Here is a 23,493-nt window from a genome sequence, read left to right on the forward strand (position 1 = left end):
GGTGCTTAGTACAGTGCCCAGCACATAGTAAGCTCTCAATAAATAACATTGATATAGATGCTGAGATATCACTGAGGCCACCTGGCTTGACAAATCAAGGATGATTAAATCAATTCCTTGAGAATTAATTGGTGTTTTCAGTGGAGCACCTACTGAGTGTACATATCTATAAATTAAATATTATGAAATATTTATATATCTGTCTCCCCCTCTAGGCTGTAAGCTCACTGTGGGCAGAGGCTATGCCTACCAACTCTATTGTACTCTACTGTCTCCCAAGAGTATTGCATTGTACTCTATTGTCTCCCAAGAGCTTAGTACAGGGCTCCGCACATAATAAGTGTTCCTGATTGATTGGTAGTAAGAACTCAATAAATACCATTGATCATGACGATGAGTGCACAGCACTGTACTAAACACTGGGGAGAAACAAGAGCAGAAAGATAAATGTTCCCTGTAACAAGGCGCTTTGCACTCTAATGGGGAAGAAAGACAAAAATGATTTACTTATTGTGAAAGCAGAATAAATAAATAGAATAAAATAGGCAGTGGGACAACTATATCAGAATGAAAATAGAAATGGCTGGATGAGTACTGAGGAGAGGAATATAATATCTAAGCACTAGGGGCATGTGTTGAATTGGGGTGAATTGTGTGCTATAAATTCATCAGGGAAGACTTTCCTAAAGACCATCATGGCTAGCAAATTAGGATGGAAGAGATTATTTGGAAGTCCTCTAGATTGTAAATTCCTTATGGGCTGAGAATGTGTCTACCAGCTCTGTTCTATTGTGCTCTCCCAAGGGCTTTAGTATGGTAATAATAATAATTCTGGTATTTGTTAAGTGCTTAGTTGTGCCAAGCACTGTTCTAAGCACTGGAGGGCTACAAAGTGATCAGATTGTCCCACATGGGCCTTGCAGTCTTAATCCCCATTTTACAGATGGAGTAGCTGAGGCACAGAGAAATGAAGTGACTTCCCCAAGAGCACTCAGCAGACAAGTGGTGGATACTCTGCACACAGTAAACACTCAATAAATACTATTGATTGATTGGCCTAAGAGGAGCTGGATATCATGCTGACACAACCTACTACCGTAATATTTGATAATGATAAGTGTTTACTTAGTGCCAGGCCCTATGATAAACATGGGGTATATACAGGATAATAAGATTGGATAATAATAACAATAGTGATAGTGATTGTGGTATTTGTCAAGTGCTCACTATTTCTAGACTGTGAGCCTATTGTTGGGTAGGGATTGTCTCTATTTTTTGCTGAATTGTACTTTCCAAGTGCTTAGTACAGTGCTCTGCACACAGTAAGCCCTCAATAAATACGACTGAATGAATGAATGTGCCAGGCATTGTACTAAACGCTGAGATAGATACAAGCTAATCAGGTTGGACATAGTCCCTGTCCTATATGGGGCTCACAGTCTTAATCCCCATTTTTCAGATGAGGGAACACAGACACAGAGAAGTGAAGTGACTTGTCCAAGGTCACACAGCAGATAGGTGGTGGAGCAGGGTTTGAAACCCAGTTCCTTCTGACTTCCAGGCCTGTGTTCTATTCACTAGACCATCCTGCTCCTCTACGGGATACACCTGTCCCACCCGGGGCTCACAATCTAAGAGGCAGGAGGAGCAGCCATCTTATACTGTGCATTTTTCAAATGAGGAAATGGAGGGCTAGAGAAGTAAAATGAACTGCATAAAGTGGCACAGGACATCAGGGATCGAATTGGGTTTAGAACCCAACTGTTAACTAATACTTGGCCCTTTCCATCTGACCATCCCTCCCTAGGCGTGTCAGTGCATTAAACACATTTGGTCAGTATGTGTGAAAGAGGGTTCAAAGCCCCCTTCTCTGACTGTAGTTTCTAGTTTCTGGTGTTCTGTCACTTTCCACTGGTGACGGGGTTTCCCAGAAAAACTACTGAAGCAGCATGGCATAGAGCATGGGAATGGGAGTCAGAAGGTCATGGGTTCTAATCCCGGCTCTGCCGCTTGTCCACTCTGTGACCTTGGGCAAGTCACTTCACTTCTCTGGGCCTCAGTTACCTCATTTGTAAAATGGGGATTAAGACAGTGAGTCCCATGTAGGACAGGCACTGTGTCCAGCCCAATTTGCTTGCACCCGTCCCAGTGCTTAGTACAGTGCCTGGCACATAGTAAGCTTTTAACAAATACCATTATTATTATTATCTTCAACTCTAGACTGTAAACTCATTATGGGCAGGGAATGTGTCTTGCTAAGTTTGTTGTATTGCATTCTCCCATGCACTTAGTACAGTGCTTGAACATAGACTGAGATAACTTCCACGTATATGTTGATGACTTGTACTTCCCAAGTGCTTAGTACAGTGCTCTGCACACAGTAAGCGCTCAACAAATACAACTGAATGAATGAATGAATATTAAGTGTTCAGCAAACTTGTACTTCCCAAGCGCTTGGTACAGTGCTCTGCACACAGTAAGCGCTCAGTAAGTACGACTGAATGAATGACTGATTGATTGATTGAATGGAGGTCCTCTGAATTGCATCCCCCTGCCAACTACCTCTTTGTCATTTCACTTTTAAACTCACAGCCATCCATAACACTTGTGTTCATATGAGCTTAAATGCCACACTATTCAAGAACATACTGTTTTAAACATGTACTTCTTCATCCTCCTAACTGTAAATGATTTCAGTCTGAGAAGTAGTGTAGCACAGTGGAAGCTCACTGTGGCAGGGAATTTGTCAGCCAACTCTGATGTATTGTACTCTCCCAAGTGTTTAGCACAGTGGTCTGCCCACAGTAAGCACTCAACAAATACCACTGCTTAACTGGAAAGCATTGGCTTGGGAAACAGGGGACCTGGGTTCTGACCCTGGCTCCACCCTTGCCTTGACTTTGAGCAAGTCACAACTTCTCTTTGCCTCACTTCCCTTGCCTGTAAAATGGGGATTAAAAAGCTCTTCTACCTTCCCATTAGACTGTGAGTTCCACAAGGGACATGGACTGGATCTGATTGTGTCATATCTACCACAGTAGATATGGTATTTGGCATATAAGTATTGACAAATACCACTATAAGTACTGCTGTGGTCTACTGTACACTCCAAGAGTTTATTACAATACAGTGCTCTGCACACAGTGGAGGCTCAGTAAATGCTATAGATTTCATGACTCATTGGTCATAATGGGGTTTTAGGCTGCAACATAACATAATACAAATAATAATTGCTGCCCCAAAGATACAGGAGAATAACAGACTGCTCTTTTGGTAAGTACCATGTATGGAAGAGTGACATATGTGCCATTCAGTCACTGAGTTTCAAAATCCTGGCAAGTGAAAATTCTTGAGAGCTTCATCATAAAAGCAAAGTCGACCAGAGTACAGAACTTCCCACAACATTATCAGCAAACAGGCACAGCAATTCAAATTCTGGGTCCAGGGTCTGACAGCCGATGCTAGAAATGTATTAACTTTGAGGCACACCAAATGTGCATATTTAATCATATTCCTGAAAACTCAGCATCGAATATGCAGATCAGGACAGAATGTGTGCATGGTGAATGGTGAGAGATCAAGGCTAAGCATCTACAGGTTGAGACCAAACTTTCACTATCACTTCCCTCCAGAGCTATCAATTTTTAACCCACATCTAGTGAAGAAAAGGAAACTATTATGTTTCCAAAAATGATTTCCTTAAACTACATGGACTGGTACCTGTTTCAAGGCAATCTATCACTTAATAATCAACTGACAGCATCAATTAGGCATCTGTAATGTGCAAAGATTCTCATTATACTGTAAACTCCTGGAGGGCAGGGAATGTGTCTATCAATTCTACCGCACTGTACTTTTTCAAAGAGCTTAGTACAGTGCCCTGCACAAAGTAAGCACTCAATAAACACCATTAACTGATTATAATTTTTTCTTAGGAATTGTTTCCAAGCTACAGAATCCAAAATGGTCCACTTGGACATTTCCAGATTGTCCTATCTACTCTCTTTTAGACCATTCTAATTTTAGGGTGAAATGCTGAAATTGTGGCTTTTGACAGAAGCTACTCTTTAAGTATTAAAGATTGAATTCATGTCTATGGGAAATGTAGCCAAAAGTTTAGGCTGCACTTACTAAACCTTGTCAAGGAGAACTAACTGTAAAATAACCACCTTGCTGCTTTGTGCTGAGCATAAAATGAAGAAGCCAACATGTTGTTTGTAAGTCTATTGAAAACCCCTGTGAGCAATCTCTTTTGTTATGGAGTGAAGCCAGTTCCCTCTTTCCTCTGCACCTGAAAGATCTCCTGTGGCTCTAGTGGCTGCTATCACTGGCAAGGAATGATCCCATTCGTATTCCACAGGATTTTGTTTTCAGAATATCATTTTCGCCTTGTTAAAAGAAAAAAATGCAAATAATTATGTTCTCTTTTTTACACCACCTTGAGAACATACTATATTTTGAAAAATAAATCAGAATATTTACAAGAAGAGCTCAAAACCCACAACCCTGTAAGGGAATCGAGAGCATAGACCTCTTACAAGACAGTATCTTTCAATAGTCCCTTGTGTTGGTACAATTTTATTTTTAGGACTAACTAACCCCAGAGTTAATTTTTATTTTAATGGTATTTACTAAGCATTTGCTATTTGCCAGGCACTGTACTAAGCGCTGGGGTAGATACAAGATAATCAGGTTGGACACAATCCCTGTCCCTTGTGAGGCTCAAAGTCTTAATCCCCATTTTACAGGTGAGGTAAATGAGGCAAAGCTTAAGTGAAGTGACTTGCCCAAGGTCATACAGCAGACAAGTGGCAGAGCAGTGATTAGAATCCAGGTCCATGCTCTTTCCACTAGGGCACACGGCTTCTCAATTGAACTCCAAATGAATTCAAATTGAACTCATTTCACCTATTCTTCTTGATGCATGCTTATGTGAACAAGCAAGTGACCAGAGATACATATACTTGTCTTTCGTTTCAAAGAGGGCACTTTTTTATTACTGTTATTGACACTTGCTGTTGTTTATAAAAAGACAGAAAAAATTTAAAACTCACTACTGGTGACGTTATCAAATCAGATTGCAGTTGTGTCAGTTGCACAGTTTCATTTTGCAATTGGTGTGATTTTTGGTTCTTCTGCCTTATTCATTTAAATAATCCCTGGGATTCCTTTCTAATTGGAACTGACTAAAACAGCTGTTTGTGGGTAGAACATAAGACATGACAGGATGCTCTGGCAGAGCATGAAAAATAACCCTTGCATGAAGATTACACAGTTCACCTAACACATCACCAAGGCCTGGTCTCTGATTCATAAACCTATTGATGACCTATTTGTTAAGAGATGGAGAATTCCAGCTGCTAGCTTCTAAGTGGAATGTTCCTTAACTTGAAATCCGTCAATATTTGGGAAGAGGTGAGGTGTCCTGCATGGTGTAGGTCAGACTACACGTGCCCCGCAACCCAACCTGGCTGAGTGGTTACTGGTGTCATTATTAAGATGCTTCAAACAACAACAGGATTCTCGAGGAACACAAAGAGGTAAAACCTCCGGCTTCTCATTTCCACCTGACTGTTTTTTTGGTGGAAAGCCCAGAATGGTTGGAAGTGATCCCAGACTTAGCTGGAATACTTCGTCTGGCCCATCACACACACTGCCTCTTTTCCATTTATTCTTTCTCCAAGTAGGCGATCTTGGTTGCCTGCTGAAACTCAGTCATCGTTCTGCCCCACCTCCCCAACTTTGGCCAAAAGTAGAACTTCATCTGGTCTGGCTAGCAGAAATCCAGCTTAAGATCATTCTGCTTCTTATCTTTCCTGCCTTCAAACTGAAAATCCTCATCTCCTGGGGTTCTTTCCTGTTCTCTCAGGTGTCATCCCCTCACCTCCTAGGCAAAGTCAAGAGTAAGGAGGTTCACTGCCATCATCATCACCACCAATCATCATTTACTTTTACCCTGGTTGGAAGGGGCAGGTATTATTATTCCCAATTGTGCAGAAGAGGAAACGAAAGTACAGAGAGGTTGAGTGACTTATACTAAGTCACCCAGCAGGGCGTTGGCGCCTATAGAACTAGGACCCAAGTCTCCTGATGACCAACCCCACGTGCTCTCCCCCATGAACAGAGGCACCAAAAGGTTGCTTCTGAGCATGCTACGGAATTGAGACAAAGTTCAGCCTGTAGGCAATTGGAGAGCTTTGAGAAGTGTTTCTCAGGCTTTGATTGTAATTGTTTAGAGGGGATCTGATTAGCTGGACCTTGCAGAGGTCAGTATGGAACCCAAGACATGATGACACAGTGAATGGAGAAAGTCTGCTTGCCACTTCTGCTCTACCAAGGAAGCTGTATTTCAGGAAGAACCTAGTGTTATAGCAACCACTGATTCAATGGAAACTATGGGGCTGGGGAGGTAGTTAGTTCTAAGTTTCATTCATGACTCATGTCTCAGGACATATTCTTAAAATAGTGTTATGTCCACCACTAGCAGAATGATTTACAGCCCTACCACCTTTTGCTTTCTTACTTTATTAAATTCTATAAAGTCTCCAAAACCCAAAGGAACCCAGTGTGTCAACTTGTGGAACGTGCTATACGCAGACCAAGCTCATGTTGTGGGAAGAATGTTTTCTATCACTTCCACTGTGTTACAGCCAAGGTGTTCAGTGAAAACACAGACTGTGTTTGAAATTTTACCTCATTACCTCTTTCAGTAATGTACAGAATACCTTAGGAGGGAAGAATCCAAATCCATTTCAAAGAGGGGAGGCATAATCATTGAAGTATTAAGAGTGATTTCTCAACCAAGATAGTTCAGAGCATTTCTGTTTAGGGCTCTGAAGAGGTAACCACCACTGACTCTCTGGCAGAGCCACCATTTAGCAGGATGTTAAAGAGCTGTAATCTCTCTCACCTTTAAGGAATACATTTCTTTGGGTTCCTACATAGACTGATGAAATATAAGCACTGTTTGTTAGGTTATTGAGACTCTATCGCCAAGTGCTCTCAGAGGTTTATTCAGAGACTTCTAGGTAAGTGGTTGGGTTGCGGGGGGCAGGGAGGGGGGCTTTTACTTGAAGTTTTCCAGGAGAAATACAAAAGATAACCCATTATTGACCCCTCTTTCCAATCACATCTGTGCAGACCCTCCTATAGAGCTCTTAATGGGCAGGGAACATGATCACTAATTCTGTTGTATTGTACTCTCCCAAGAGCTTAGAACAGTGCTGTGCATATAACAAGGACTCAGTAAATGCCATTGATTGATTGATTTTGAATGCCCTACATACACTCATAGACTTCTTTTCTGCTCCCCAAAGCTACACACCGACCAAGATAAAGGAGATGGAAACTTAAAATACATCCTCACAGGAGACGGGGCAGGCAGCCTGTTTGTCATAGATGAAAACACAGGTGATATTCACGCAGCCAAGAAGTTGGACCGGGAAGAGAAGGCCTTGTATGTGCTGCGAGCCAAGGCCATAGACAGAAAGACAGGAAGACAGGTGGAGCCAGAGTCGGAGTTTATCATTAAAATCCATGATATCAATGACAACGAACCCAAATTCGGCCAGGACGTTTACACAGCCAGCGTACCTGAAATGTCAGCAGTTGGTATGTTCAGTCTGCTCGTGTATAAAATGTGATTTTCTCGGTGGAATTGGGCTTAAACCATTGTAATTTTTTCATTATTCGAACTTGGTTATGATTTAGGACAGGACCATGTAGCTATAACTACATGTCGGTCACATCCAGTCAACTGCTGCTTCCTTGTCTGTGCCCCTAAAATCCAGGTATTTTCAGACCAAATGAGATCCTTATTTGCTTTAAGTTCACCTCTAGGTATCAGTTTCTTCACATCACTGAAAACCAGAAATAATCTGTTTGCCAATATGAAGAAAATTGAGAACTTTTCCTAATACTAATACATATTAAGATGGCTTTGTTTTCACTTCAGTTAGCATCTGGATGATTGTGAAACTACATCTGCCCAGAATAATGGCCCAAAAACTAAGAAATATTTATGGATGTGTACACACACACTCTCTCTCTCTCTCTTCCTCACTGTGCTGTCATGTTTGATTACAGCATCTGGTAAACAGTTCACCTTTGCTCCCTTTTCTCTTGATCTTTATAAACTTTCTGCTCAGAAAGGGCCATTTCTCTCTGGATTGCAATATATCATGTTGGTCTATTCAGTCTCAGCTGGGATGCAACATTGCCTGAAGTTTTGTTTCACTGTATCTTTGAAATGGCTATTCATTGACCACCAAACTACTATCCATATATATACACACACCTGAGTTGGGGCTCTTCTCTTAATGCCTATCGGAGGTAAATATATTGAGAATAATCATGCTATCTTAGAACCCCCAAATTATATCATATTTATGCCACCATTTTCCAAATGCTGACTGAGGACTGTTTTGATTGCTGGATTGACAGTTCATAAATAGATTATTTTTCTGGATGTAGAAGCCAAAATAAAATGATCTGAGAAAACATTTCAAACCAAAATATTTTCTCAGGTTCAAGCAACCTAAAATAGAGATATCCTCAAATATGCCTTCAAATTATGCAACTTAATGTCTCACTGAAGCATGGGTAACTGCATAGGTGTCTATATTCTTTCTGAACCTTGAATGGGTAGCAGAGAGGGCGGTTCATACAGGTAAATTTTTCCATCTACTTTTTTTTTTTTTTTTTACCTCAAAGGAAGCATGGTCTCCAGTGGAAAGAGTGGAAGCATGTTTGCATGTTGGCCGATTTGTGTTGTATTTTCCCCATCTCTAAGTAGAGTGCATTGCATTCAGTGGGTGCCCGATAATAATAATAATAATAATAATAATGGCATTTATTAAGCGCTTATTATGTGCAAAGCACTGTTCTAAATGCTGGGGAGGTTACAAGGTGATCAGGTTGTCCCACTGGGGGCTCACAGTCTTCACTGTGATAAATATTACTACTTCCACTACTACTCATCTTTAGAACTTACACACTTATTTATACCATCATTAGTGTGCAAAGTTCTAAATATTTCTAAGTTTGGTTCCCTGGTTAGAGTGTAAGCTCCCTGTGGACAGGAATGTGTCACTTTGTTATTCTGTACTGTGCCAAATGGATATTCAATAAGTGTTCCTGTTATTGTTTTTAATACTATTATTAATATTATGACTACTATTTAGAGTATGTGGGTGCTATCAATTTTTAAATAGCTTGATTCAGTTGATGATTATACCATCCCTCCAATGGCACTTTTAGGTTTTACCCAAATATGTTAACAGACAGTGTCCATTCATTAAACTTCTAAGTTCTTTAATTATAAAAGTAGTAAGGAAGTAGAAAATCCGGAGATATTAATTGTATTGCAAGCTGAGCAGCAAAAATTTTCAATGATAATGAGATTATCTTCAAAATCTGTTATTTCCTGAGCCATCTAATACCAAAATAACAAATTATTATTATTTTTTTTAACCATGTGTTCTCTCAATTGAGTAAAATCTTGTATCCAGAAGCAGAAGAGGCACAGTCAGGAAGCTGACTCTCCACTGAATGGCAGCTAACTGATGACAAGCATACTTTGGCCAGATTTGTTTCAAAACATTTCTACTCTGCTTGAGCTGAAATGCTTAATTCATAATACATCACTTTTTAGAGGCAGAACTGGGCGATCTGGTTTTAAGTCCCCGCTTCTCCACTTGCCTCCTGTGTAACCTTGTCTCTCAGTTTTCTCATCTATAAAATGGTTATAAAATACCTGTTCTTCCTCCGTCTTGGACTGGGAGCCCCAGGTGGGACAATAATAGGGTCTAATCTGATTTTCTTGTATTTATCCCAGCAGTTAGCACAATCCTTGGCACAGAGTAAAATGCACTGTTCTGAAGCCCTTAATCAATGACATCATTATTATTACAATTAGAATAAATGAGATGAAGTGTTTGGAAACATGTCCTGTCTTTTCAGACCCCCAAAAATATTTCTTGTCACCATTTAAATTTGAAAATATTCTCTGGGAAGCAAATGTTTGGGCTGCTAAGAAACTGCATGAAGTCTTTTTGTTGTCAACAGGCTAAACAACAACAAAAAAAAGCCTACATAGAAATAGTCCTAATAAATGAAGACATTCACAAAGGACTCTTGAAATTGCAGTGCAATTGTCATTTTTTGCCCCTGGGAAAAAAATGTATTCAATTATAATAGCCACAGCATAGGAAACCTAGTAAGCAAGGTTGTTCTGGGTGCACAGCTCTTAAAGAAATGCTGAGTTTGACCTCACAGATGGTGCCCTAAATCCATGACTTTGTGCAGCACTTCTCAAAAGTCTCGCTGTCAGGAAGGATGATAAAGTGGTACTCATTGTTTTGATAAGAATGAACATTCCAAATGAAATCAGAAACCTCTTATGAGAGCGTAAGCACAAGAACACAAATAATAGAATTATCTTGAGGATGGAGTTGGAATAGCAATCTGTAAGGATAAAATGCATAATTCTAAGTGCATTCAAAATATATTAAGCAAATGTAGCAAAGTGAAAAAGAGGCCACAGTTTTGATGTTGGTTTTAGCTATTAATTGGCTAATCTTCCTTCATTTGGATAGGTGAAGCTTTCATTCATTTTTTCCCCTAGTATCCATACTCATTTTGTGCCTAGTGTGCCTTAAATCAATCAGCATCAATGGTATTTATTAAGTGCTTACAACGTGGAGACCACTGTACTAAACACTTGGGAGAATGCAATACACATCAAAGATACAGTCCCTGCCCTCAAGGAGTTTACATAGCCCACATAGTATATTTTAAAAGAGAATACCTTTTACCTCTAAAATATCCACTAGGCAGCAAGGATAAGCATGGGTCTGTGAGTCCGAGGACCTGGGTTCTAATCACAGCTCTGCCTTTGCCTGCTTTGTGACCTTGGGCAAGTCACTCAACTTCTCTGTGTCTCAGTTACTTCATCTGCAAAGTTGGGGATTAAATAACTCTTCTCCATCCTATTAAATAACTCTTCTCCATCCTATTTAGACTATGAGTCCCATGTGGGACAGGGACTGTATCTGGTCTGATTAACTTTTAACTACCCAAGTGCTAAAAACAATGCTTGATTTATACTGTAAGTGCTTAAATGCCATTAAAAAAATAACTTGGAATAATGACTTCTGGGGACATTCACCATGATGACATCATCCAACAGAAGAGCAAGCTACTGGACTGATCATCGCAGTCTTCAAAGATTATGTCTGGCTCAAAATCTCATTGAGCCCAGGGTAATTAGAAATCTGAGAACAGAATAACCCCTTAGGAAATCCCAATAATCTTCAAAATCGATAAAATAAATGCCGGGTCAATGTCATACATAAGCCTGAATATATATCTCACTTTTCCTATCAAGGGAGTAACAAAAGGCATACAGTCAACTTACAATCATTTTTGGCTTGTAAATCCACTAGGCATAAGAAGAGACAGTGTAGTGATTAGAGTAGAGAAATTAGAGAAGTAGGAAGAGTATTTATTGAGTATTTACAGCCTGCAGAACACTGCAAAATGCAAGGGTAAAAATTAGACAGAGTTGCTGGCTCCCAGAGGACTCACGATCTAGAAATGAACACTGAATGAGCAAAGAATGAGCACTGGGCTCCAAATCAGGCAGCCTGACACTGGGACCATATTTGGGGAGGGGTAGCCCAGACCCCACACCTTAGGGGTGTCTGATTCTATTACTGTCCTTCTTCCTCATTCTGAGCTCACATGGCCCACTTTCCCTACAGAGGGATATGGCAGTTGCCTATGACTGACCTCTCTCCACATGAAAGAGTGACCCATCCTTGCCCCTCTCTTTCCCCCAACCATCCTATTTTCCCTTCTCTGGTTTTCTTCTCATCACATTATCTCCTGGTCAGTGACTCTGGTGCTGTCTTTGTCTTGCCTTTCTTTTTATTTACTAAACACCTACCGGGTGTAAAGAGCTGTACTGAGCACTTGGGAGAGTTCAGCAAGGGTAAAAGAGAGATAGGCCTTGCCTTCGAGGCGTTTTTCAACCTCGAATTTCAGTACTGGATGGACCCTACACTGGTTGATATGCCCTGGAGGCTGCGTTTTTGTAGGATCCTGCTTCCTAAGAGTCCTGGCCCTGCCACCCCATTCTAAGGCTTTGGAATCCCCCAACCTTGAATTCCTCCCTTTTCCCAGCTTGTGAGAATTAATTTAATGATAGTGGCATATGTTCACGCTTACTATGTGTCACACACAGTGCTGATCGGGGGGGAAGATACAAGATAGTCTGACACACTGCTTATCCCTCGTGGGACTCACAGTTTGGGAAGGATAACAGGAATTTTATTTCCAGTTTTACAGATGAGGGAACTGAGGCACAGATACATTTAGTGACTTGCCCAAGGTCACACATCAGTTAAGTGGGAAATGGAATTAAAGTACAGATCTCCTGAGCTCTTTTTACTAGGTCACACTGCTTCTTGGGATGGTATGACACAGTATGGGATGACAGGACTTTTCTGCCTGAGTCTCAGCACTAGATCTGGGGACAATCAATCATCAATCAAGAAATGGTATTTATTGAGTGCTTACTGTGTGTGCTGAGCACTGTACTAAACACTTGGGAGGGGCCAGACAAGCAACCCTGCCTAGGGGCAGATTTGCATTTCTGTGGAACCTAACCAAATCATTCAGAGTTCACTTTAGGCAACTGGGTTCAAAACTTGGAGCAAATTTCCCCTCGTAATCATTAACAGTTCACTGCCCTTGGATGGTGAAGACCTATCTAAGTCTCCATATTCTTCTATGGATCACAAAATCAGAGCACGAGAGCATCCGCCAGATACTGTACAAGTTGTTTTACAAGTCCTGTCAGCCCCAACTGCTTCTTGAGTATTTTACAGATGAGGTAACTGAGTCACAGAGAAGTTAAGTGACTTGCCCAGGGTCACACAGCAGACAAGTGGCAGAGCTGGGATTAGAATCCACATCCTCTGACTTCCAAGCCCAGGCTCTTTCCACTAAGCCATTGATGTCTGTCTCCCCCTTAGACCGTAAGCTCATTGTGGGCAGGCAATGTGTCTACCAACTCTGTTGTACTGTACTTTCCCCAAGTGTTTAATAAAGTGCTCTGCACCAGTAAGCGATCAATAAATTCCAGTGATTGACTGGCTCTAGAAGACTATTTGAGGATCAGATTTAAATTCTTGTTAGAGAGAAATGACTGTTTGCTCAGCCTATTAGCAAAGCAAGAAATTCAGGATGATTCCAGGAAGAATTTATTCAGAACCCCAGAGGAAAGCAGACAGCTTGAGGGTCAAGAAATTGATATTAAAGGGGAGAGGGAGATAAGTTGTTTGCCAATTAGCAAAGAGTTTGTGCAAATATTCCAGGGGAGATCATTCAAACTGAAAAATCTCCATCAAAGATCAATATACCAACTTTGCTCCTGATTGAGGAATATTCTAAGCACCAATTAGGAGACGTTCCCACTTGGTACAGGGCCAAAAAACACAGCTTCCATCGAATACAGAATTGATTTTGCAGCACTGTCTGACAAATTCTTCAAACTGGACCTGGACCATTTTTATGGTTTTTTTCAGATATGTACTTTGAATTGTCATAGAAGAATTTCCAAAGTAATATTTATTTTTTACAGCTATGAGAAATGTAATCTACATGTCCTCATAGGTCTACACAGAATTGTCAATAGATGCATCACACTTCCATTTTTCAGTACACAAAATTGGGGTATTATTAGAATTGACCCACTGATTGATTTAAGCAACAATCCCTTTGAAGAGCTGACACAAGAATAACACTGCCAGTAACTTCAAATCACTTTTCAAGGAGTAGGACAAAGTAAGAAATTGACTGACAATCCAAAATCCTGACACTGGAAATTTCACCGATTCATATATTTTTATTCTTTAATCATACTGACAAGTCCACCATGGCTTTCACCTCAACTACCCTTCAGTACTTCAAGGGGGATATTTTATTTTGCTTTTTATATTCTGTTTGTGTTTTAATTTCACTTCTCAAAGTAGTTTTCTCCACTTGAATTTACCCGTTTACTTACCCATTTTTATTACCCTCATTTGCACATTAAAGGTAACTAAAAAGCACTTTGTTCCATTTCTCCTTTGCCTCTCACATACAACTACTCCAACTAGCTTTTACAGAATGCAAAAAATTCAAACGGCCTTATCGGCAAGGACATGACGTTTTGGGGTCCTGAATGATGAATTATTAGAGTAGGGCAAGTAGTAGTGACTATTGAGTGCCTTCTGACTCAAAACCCTTTAGAGAAAATGCCTGTTCTCCCTCCTACTTAAAGACTGTGAACTCCATGTGTGGGGAAAAGGGCTGTGTTTGACCTGATTGCTTGGCATGAAAAACATTATTATTATTTGCAGTAGTATTAATAATAATAATGATAATGATAAATAGTAGGAGCACAAAGTCCCCAGTTCCTACGCATGAGAAGCTCACAATCAGAATTCTTGAATGGGGAAGGAAGGTCTGAGAATTCTTTGAATGGTCAGTGCCTTCTCATTGAGGAAACACCAATGTGCTGAGATGCCTCTCACTTTTCACCTCATACAGCTGTCTTGATAATAGGTTTTCCATATTGATGGCCGGCACATGCCATGCTACCTTAACAAATACCATAATAATTATGAATTACCTGCTGGGCATTAACAAAGTCCTGGAAAAAAGGATTTAGGACCACAAGCTCTGGGTGGGACAGGTATACAATCGGGTAATCTTATATCTTGTACCAATATTTAGCAGAGTGCTTGGCACATAGAGAACATCTGATAAATCCCATGATCATCAAATATTAGGACAAGGGAAGAGGATGGACATAGGGCATGGAGTAGCATCTCCTCTATTATGACCATACAACTTGCTGCAGAAGCCTAGCAATAATCCTTACATAATTCACTTCTTCAATATTAGATTTTTTTAGAATGCCTGGACTAGTTTCTGCCGACCTTTCTGTTATCCTGTTCTTACATAAGTGTCCCCATATTTGTCAGGTGCCCATGGCTACCTTTCAATCAATGCCAGGTGACAGAGAGAGCTGTATTTCCCCTTCAGCGTTGGGTTACTGAGACAAATATAATGGTTTCCAGATGCCTGGGATAGATGTATTTTCCATTCTGAAAAAGGCTTTTTCCTTTTGGCTAAATTGTAAAACTTTCCAGCATGTGAAGTACATCTCGCTGACCAATACAAAAGGAACCAGAGAAACATTTCACCGACTGCACTGTAGGTGTGATTTCTTTTTCTTTCCTTTAGCCACAAATGCTTGAACAAATGCTAAAAGAGCCTATAGTGGAAATTCTGGCAAAGCCATTTGTATCTGAATAATGGAAGTGAAAACCTGCAGCACACTGGATTCTGTATAAATATATAAAGGGTACATTTCTAAGCCTCTTGTGGGTAGGGAATGTGTATATGTAATCTGATTATCATGCATCTACCCCACTACTTAATACAGTGCTCAGCACATAGTACTTAACAAGTGCCTTTAGCACTATTATTACCAACTCTCTTGTGCTCTCCCAAGTGCTTAGCACAATGCTCCGCTCACAAAAAGCACTCAAAAAATACCACTGATTGTTCGACTGTGACAAATTCATATGGATCTACCTGCATGATTCCTTCAATGGTCCCAGGGAAAATTACTCAGCTAAACTCAAGTGTCCAGGATTAAAATCTTGTCCCTAATTATTCAAGGTTCCATGCACCAAAAGGCTGAAAAATAATCATGAGAGACTTGGGGGAGAACAAAACAAACAGATGGAATAGTTTCCCTCTCCATCTCCCTTCCTCCCTCTTAAATCCAGCATCGGATGCATTTTCCCCATTATCTAGGAGGGGCCCATCCTCTAGCTCCCGGGCATTATGTATCTTTTCTCTCAATTATTTCAAGATAAAGAGCAGCTATTGTCCTTCCAGGTCAGGCTGATGCCCACCTTGAATCAACATCCAAGCCCTTCTATTATGCTGGGGAAATCATTCAGCAGCAGATGTATTTGAATACCTCTTTTAATACTCCTAAAGGGAACTCAGAAACTCAAAATAACCATGGCAAACACTCCTGTGATGCCTTCACCACATTAACATTTTTGGCTCCTGGCCAGCCCTGCAGTACAGTATTGTGGGAGATATTCTACACAGTGAGAGAGGGGCTGTCCTTGAGCTAAGATGTTAAAACCGAGCTTCTTCATGTTGGCTATTTCAGGTGATGGTTTCTCTGGGAGCTGAAAATGACACTTTGCTAGACCCTATATAATGGATTTCTGGTTTAACTCAATTCATAAGCAATCAGACGTTATCCACTTCAATTTATTCTTCCTCTGTGCAAAATTGATGCTCAGTAAATACTACTGACTGACTGATAGATAACACGCAAGTGAATCTTTGTATTTGGATACATACATTCAGTTCTACAATGAAGGGGATCCATTCCTGACAAAACCCGTGGAGGGGAAAATCTCGTGCTACACTGCGTATATATCAGTATATCAGTGTATATCGGTATATCAGTGCGTATACCACCATATCTTCTGCCATTGCAATCACATCCCATCCAGATAGATGGCCACTGTCAGAAGAACATTCTCTGATTCCCTGGCAGTGTTCTATCCAATATGGGTAGTAAACAAAAATGTGCTATGGAGGACCTGAATGAAATTTGATGCGTGACTGTTAGGCATAAATTGTGCATAATTTTGGAATAATCAGGGAAGACTGCCTAGAGGAGGTAGCTTTTTAGAAGCCCACGAAGAAAAATATGCACTTGGGAAAACAGGAGGGAAGAAGGCACTTCAGGTAGGGGAGATGACAGGAGCAATGGGATAGACGTCCAGCAATGGTATTCAATAATAATAATAATAATAACAATAATAATGGCATTTGTTAAGCGCTTACTATGTGCAAAGCACCGTTCTAAGCACTGGGGGGGATACAAGGGGATCAGGATGTCCCACACGGGGCTCACAGTCTTCATCCCCATTTTACAGATGAGGTAACTGAGGCCCAGAGAAGTTAAGTGACTTGCCCAAAGTCACACAGCAGACATGTGGGGGAGCTGGGATTAGAACCCATGACTTAATAATAATAATAATAATAATAATAATAATAATGATATTTATTAAGCACTTACTATGTGCAAAGCACTGTTCTAAGCGCTGGGGAGGTTACAAGGTGATCGGGTTGTCCCACGGGGGGCTCACAATCTTAATCCCCATTTTACAGATGAGGTAACTGAGGCACAGAGAAGTTAAGTGACTTGCCCAAAGTCACACAGCTGACAACTGGTGGAGCTGGGATTCGAACCCATGAACTCTGGCTCCCAAGCCCGTGCTCTTTCCACTGAGTCACGCTGCTTTTCGCGCTTCTCACAATAAGCGCTTATTGTGTGCTCAGTCCCAATACTAAGTGCTTTGGAGATAAAATACAGTGGATGTGAGGAATGGTTGATTGTGACAGACATTGAGGTGATTCACTTGGGATTCTGTTTATCTATTTTGATGCTACTGATGCTCAATAAATACGATTGAATGAATGAATGAATAAATAAACAAGTGTAGCAGAAGAAAGCAGGCAGGAATAATATAAGTTTCCTAGTTGACTGAAAGTCTGTGATGACAAGCTTGTGTTTTATGCCAGAGAAAATAGGAAGTCATATTGCCAAGACCAGTTCCAAATTCTGCTTCAGAAAAAGGATTCATCATGCCATTGGTACTAGAATCTGCAGCATGGCTCAGTGGAAAGAGCCCGGGCTTGGGAGTCAGAGGTGATGGGTTCTAACTCTGCCTCCGCCACTTGTCAGCTGTGTGACCTTGGGTAAGTCACTTCACTTCTCTGTGCCTCAGTGACTTGGATTCAAAAGAGAAGCATTAAGGATGGAAAATCCTGAGTGAAATCAAATATGTCACTGAGGCATGTTATTCACTGAACTCTCTGATCCTACTCCCATCCCATAAGGGTTGTAATTACAAAGCCTCTAATTGGGGTTAAAGACAGAGGAACCAGGGAAGAAGTGTGACCTACTGGAAAGAACAGAGGCCTGGGAGTCAGAGGACCTGGGTTCTAATCCCACCTCTGCCACTTGTCTGCTGTGTGAACTTGGGCAAGTCATTTAACTTTTCTGTGCCTCAGCCACATCATCTGTACAATGTGGATTAAGACTTTGAGCCCTATGTGGGACAGGGACGGTGACTATCATCAATAAATCAATCAGTCAATCGTATTTATTGAGCACTTACTGTGTGCACAGCACTGTACTAAGCGCTTGGAAAGTACAAGTTGGCAACACATAGAGACAGTCCCTACCCAACAGTGGGTTCACAGTCTAAAAGTGAGCTCACAGTCTATCATGTACTACCCCAGTGCTTACTCAATGCCTGGCACATAGTAAGCACTTCACAGATACCACTGAAAAAAACACTTTACAGAGTCCCTTCCTCACGGGAGATAGTTCCAAGGTAGGACAAAATGGACCTGAAATATTCTTGTCATCACCACCCCGCCTTCAAAATATTCAGCTAAAATTTAGTATCAATTAATAAAGCCCTTAATGTATTTTTTGAAACATTAAACTGGATCCTTAGATAGATACAGTGCTGATGTTCCTAAGAATCTACATACAGACATTCTCCACTGCTCTTAGAGGATGCAGTCAAGCTGAAGTAATTTACACATTATCCTCATTCAAAAATGTGTCAAATCTAACCACAGTTTTCTAACCATCAAAATATGGCCATTTTTTGTTTTTAAACCCCACCCCTGTTTTTTACCCCCTACAAAATGTTCATCAATGGCTTAAACTGTTGCAGTGACCTGGAAACAAATGAGCTTGATTTGTTTTCATTCAATGTCAAATCCATTTAGATTACTAAACACATTTCAACTGGGTAGGAAGAATGAGTTAAATGCTTTTGAAAATATCATGGAGAAGTATACCATCAATCAAGACATTTTGAAATAACTACAGACAGTGGTCAACTTGTTTAAGTGTCTCGTGCTGCCTAATAAACAGCTCATTTGTAACCTGAAAGATGTATCCTTCTATAAAGCAAGCAAGTAGAAGAGTCTACATATTTCTACCTTATTCTATTAAAAAACATCAATAATCTTCCACTTAATTGCATTTCTATTGCAGCATTACATTTGCATGTTTTATGTAATTATCGGCATAGTAATAATTTTAGAGTTTAAAAGAATTAAAACAAAGTAAATAAAGTCGAAAATTTAAACTAACTAATCAAGTTTGGCAATGAAATAGTTTTGCAAAGTACTGAAATACAGTATGTTGATTCCAGGTTACTAGGGGAAGATCTGGGAAGAAATGCATCTGTATAAAGCCATTCACCAGGTTATTCTTAGTGATTTCATCTTCTCTCATCTCATAGGGGAGAAATTTTCTCTCATTTCGCTTCACTACTAGATGCTTTTGCCTAATGTATTCCTGCTTTTTTTTTTCCCTTTCATCCTTAGGCTCCTGTGTTCTATTCCCTCATTTTCTGACACTATCAATAATTCATTCCTTAATTTTCCATTTACCTTCAGGGTTCAATTTTTTTTATTCTGTGATCTTGTTTCCTCTGACCTCTTGCTCTTAAAAAATTCTCGAGCAATCTTCTAAAGCTCTGTATAATCTGGAGTGAAATACGAGGTTTGAGCATGTTTACAACTGTCCAGGACAGGTCATATACACATACAAGTTGTACTGAAGGAGGTGCTAATGGTGTTGATTGAGCTCACACTGAATGCAACATACTCTACTCTGTACCTACAAAAAGACTTTAGCTATTGTAAATAATCCATGGTTTTGGACCATTATACTCATTTACAAATTTGTTAAGAAGGGCAACTCTTTTTATTCAAGCACAAATAATGACCCACGAATGCCTGGAGGAGATACATGTAAAATGTTAAATTTGCCTGGTGACCAACCACAGGATAGCTGCTATAATAATGTAAAGGATAACTGTGGTTAGAGTGAAAGAAACATATCCTATTTCCCATTTGTTTATTAACACAAAGACAAAATAGAAATAGTGATGGTATTCATTGAGCACCACCTGCATGTAATGCACTGTACTAAGCACTTAGAAAGAGTAACAGACACAAACTAAAATCAGGTAGCTATAGAACTTTGATTTCAATGAAACACAAACATAAAGAGTTTAATTTAGGAAAACAGAGTAGAAGAGTAATCATGAAATCAACTCTGTGGATTCATTATACCCACCGATTTAACTTGTCAAATGACACACTGGCTTCTCAGTAGATACTTTTATTTTATTCTCACACTGGTGTGCATTCATAAATAAAAGCCCATCTATGTAGAGGCTTAAGGCTAAGATGCCCATGATGGCTCCATCTGCCATTTTGCAGGATGAGGTCATGTAATGGCTAATTAAGGGAGGACAGAATAGCATTTTGGAGAAGTGTGGCCCTCCAATAGAGGTAGTGGATTGAAACATCAGGAAAACATTTATGTTGTGTAGTGTGGTGGAAAAGAGTACGAGTATGGGGATTGGAGGATCCACATCCTAATGCCAGTTCTGCTGCTTGTTGGCTGTGTGACTTTGGATAAATCACTTCATCTCTTCAGGCTTCAGATTACCCACATGCAAAATGGGAATAATAATTACCTTCCTTTCTCTACTTTACAAGGATGATTTGAGGACAAATACAGTACAAATGATGTGAAAGAGTTATGGAAATGAAAGCACTGCGTAAAATCAAAGTATTATTATTATCATTATTATTATTATTGTTATTACTATCTGGCAGCTATGACAGAACAGGTTTGTCTTTTTGGAAAGAAGATTGATTTTTTTGAGGAAAAAAACCTGGGAAAAACACTTTTTTATGAAATATACAAAAGCACAGAAATTTTGAGGGTAAAACATGATAAAGAGTACAATTTTTGAGATCCTTGTTCATTACTACTTACTGGGGAAAATGTGTACCCACACCTCTAAGGACTGGGACAACTAAGGGAGGAAGAAAACAAAAATAAGCAAAGACCTGGATAATCTATAGCTAGATCATCTGAATAATGGAAGGGTGGATGAAGAGGCATTTTGGAAATTCATGAACCGGAAATGATTGTTATTGGTTGGAGCAATTAAAAAAAATGGTCATTCTGGGCTTTGTTAAGTTAATTAAATTATCAATCATAATAAGTGTCAGCCAGTGAAAATTGTTTAAGGAGCTCAGAGAGTCTGATTTTTGTGATTTTATAAAATTAGGTACAATTTTCAGGGAGGAGAAAGCTTAGTTTTAACAGTTCGGGCATCAGGATAAATATTGATGTTCAGAGCTTTCTAAAAGAGCACATGAAACTCAAAACTCTTTCAGTACCTTCATCTAGGTTACCTTTGTAGACTCTGAGCCAAGATACTTTACAGGTTAATAGACTTTGAATGCAAGAGAGAAATATTTAACAGACTTTTAATGATTAAGCTGAATCAACACTTGCTTGTCTTACTCTGAACATCTTAACTTACTATTTCAGCACTAACTCATTTACATTTCCACATCTACTTTCGCCTCCCACTTGCAAATCATTTCAATGCTTGTCTTCCCCTCTGGGCTGTAAACTCCTTGACAGCAGGGATCGTATAGACGGACTCTTGTACTCTGCCAAGTGCATAGCACAGGGTTCTTCACACAGTCAGATCCTCAGTAAATGCTGTTGACTGATCAGCATTCATTCATTCAATCATATTTATTGAGCACTTAGTGTGTGCAGAGCACTGTACTAAGCACTTCGCTAAGAGTTATGACAATGTTAGCAGTGTAATGATGATGCTCAAGATGATAAGAATGCTGTCCTCCAATCCTGCCCACCTCAGAGTCATTCTGGTGGTTGACTGACTTGCGCAAGGAGCTTTGCTAGACTTTGCTTGGAAAGGAGGTTCGGCCCATCCTGTTCTGGATCTCGAAGCATCATTCCCACCCTTGGCCACCTCCTCTGATTTGACAAGGTATCGGTGGCGGGGAATAGGACCAAGCTCCATTGCTCAATGTGGGTTCATAGGTTACAAGCCCCATGATACCCTCTGGGATCCTGACAGGGCTTGCTTTCAGGCATTTAGACTTCCTGAGGCAGGGGAAAAATCTGCCACTCCTCCTCATCCCATGTGGGGTCAAAGTTTCAGTTTTTGTAATTTTAATTACAATAACCTTCTTCCTATGTGTAACTATGTGTGAGGTATGGCCACCCTTCTTTCTCCTGTTCCCACTATTTGTAAATAATCAGCACTGCTGATCAATCATATTTAATCAATCATATTTATTGAGCTCTGACTGTGTGCAGAGCACTGTACTAAGCACTTAGGAGAGTGCAATATAACAATGTAGCAGCGTTGGAAGACACACTCCCTGCCCACAGTGAATTTACAGTCTAGAGGAACTGTTAAGATTGCCAACTTCTTGAGGGCAGGGATCACGACTACTGCCTCTATTGTGTTCTCCTGAGAACTTGGCACGCTGCTTTGCATACAGTAGAGGTTCAGTCAGTACTATTCATTGATGACAGGGATGGGTATTATCGCTAAAGGTCACATTTAAATGTGCTCCCGAATACACTATTATACAACCATACACAAGAAGTCACACAAATCTCTGACACATTTTCCAAAATGTAGCCTGTTTGATTCCTGGGAAGCCTTCTCAATGTGTATCCGAGACGGAACCCCTCAGTTCTTTTCACAGTAGATAATTCATTTTTCCAATGCAAGCAACAGTAGAAGGGCTGGAAGTGTAATATTCATCTTTGACTCTCTGCTTCCAGTGAGTAATCAAAGCATTATTTAAAAATTGCATCTGCACTATATTCTTTGGCAAAATAATCCTTCCCCCTCACAGAATTTCAAATGGATAAAAATACATCGCATTAGTCACATTACATCTGTCCGTGCAGTTAGCACTTCTGATTGCTGATTGCCTGCAGAAATTACTGGAATAAAATTTTTAAAAAAAGCTTTAAATAAAACTCATCTAATGGGGCAGAGAAAATGAGAGAGAGAGAATGAAGAGAATATTTTTTCCCATCAATTTGCAAAACACCAAGTTTCTCCAATTTGCGGGGATTCCTGGAACAGCCTGCCACAGTATGGGAGGTGTGGGCCCTTCCTTAAGACATACATATGGTGTGTGTGCAAGTGTGTTCCTCTTGACCTAGGCACCTCGGTAATTCAAGTGCTGGCCACCGACGCTGATGATGCTAACTATGGAAACAGCGCCAAAATAGTGTACAGCATACTACAAGGACAGCCGTACTTTTCAGTGGACCCCGATTCAGGTCAGCAAACATTCCTTTTTGTGGTTGTATTATGCCTGCCAAAATCCAGCTGGCATGAAAAGAGGATCTCTAAAATGTTGAGCATTTTCATCTAATGTCTATCAACATCCCTTTACATTGTCCAAGGTATGATTAGCATGGGAATCTGATCCGGAAAGAACATCTTA

At 40.2% G+C, this 23,493-nt stretch overlaps 1 protein-coding gene across 1 annotated transcript in view; it reads left to right on the forward strand.

Moving 5' to 3' along the window:
* CDH9 (cadherin 9) overlaps nt 1-23,493 on the forward strand; it is a 77,719-nt gene that overhangs the window by 40,968 nt on the left and 13,258 nt on the right. The window contains exons 3-4 of the mRNA XM_038770368.1: nt 7,317-7,611; nt 23,207-23,326. Of these exons, the coding sequence (XP_038626296.1) occupies nt 7,317-7,611; nt 23,207-23,326 (415 nt within the window). The remainder of the gene's footprint in view (nt 1-7,316; nt 7,612-23,206; nt 23,327-23,493) is intronic.

This window comes from Tachyglossus aculeatus, chromosome X3, assembly GCF_015852505.1.
Source record: "Tachyglossus aculeatus isolate mTacAcu1 chromosome X3, mTacAcu1.pri, whole genome shotgun sequence".
NCBI classification, from domain to species: domain Eukaryota; kingdom Metazoa; phylum Chordata; class Mammalia; order Monotremata; family Tachyglossidae; genus Tachyglossus; species Tachyglossus aculeatus.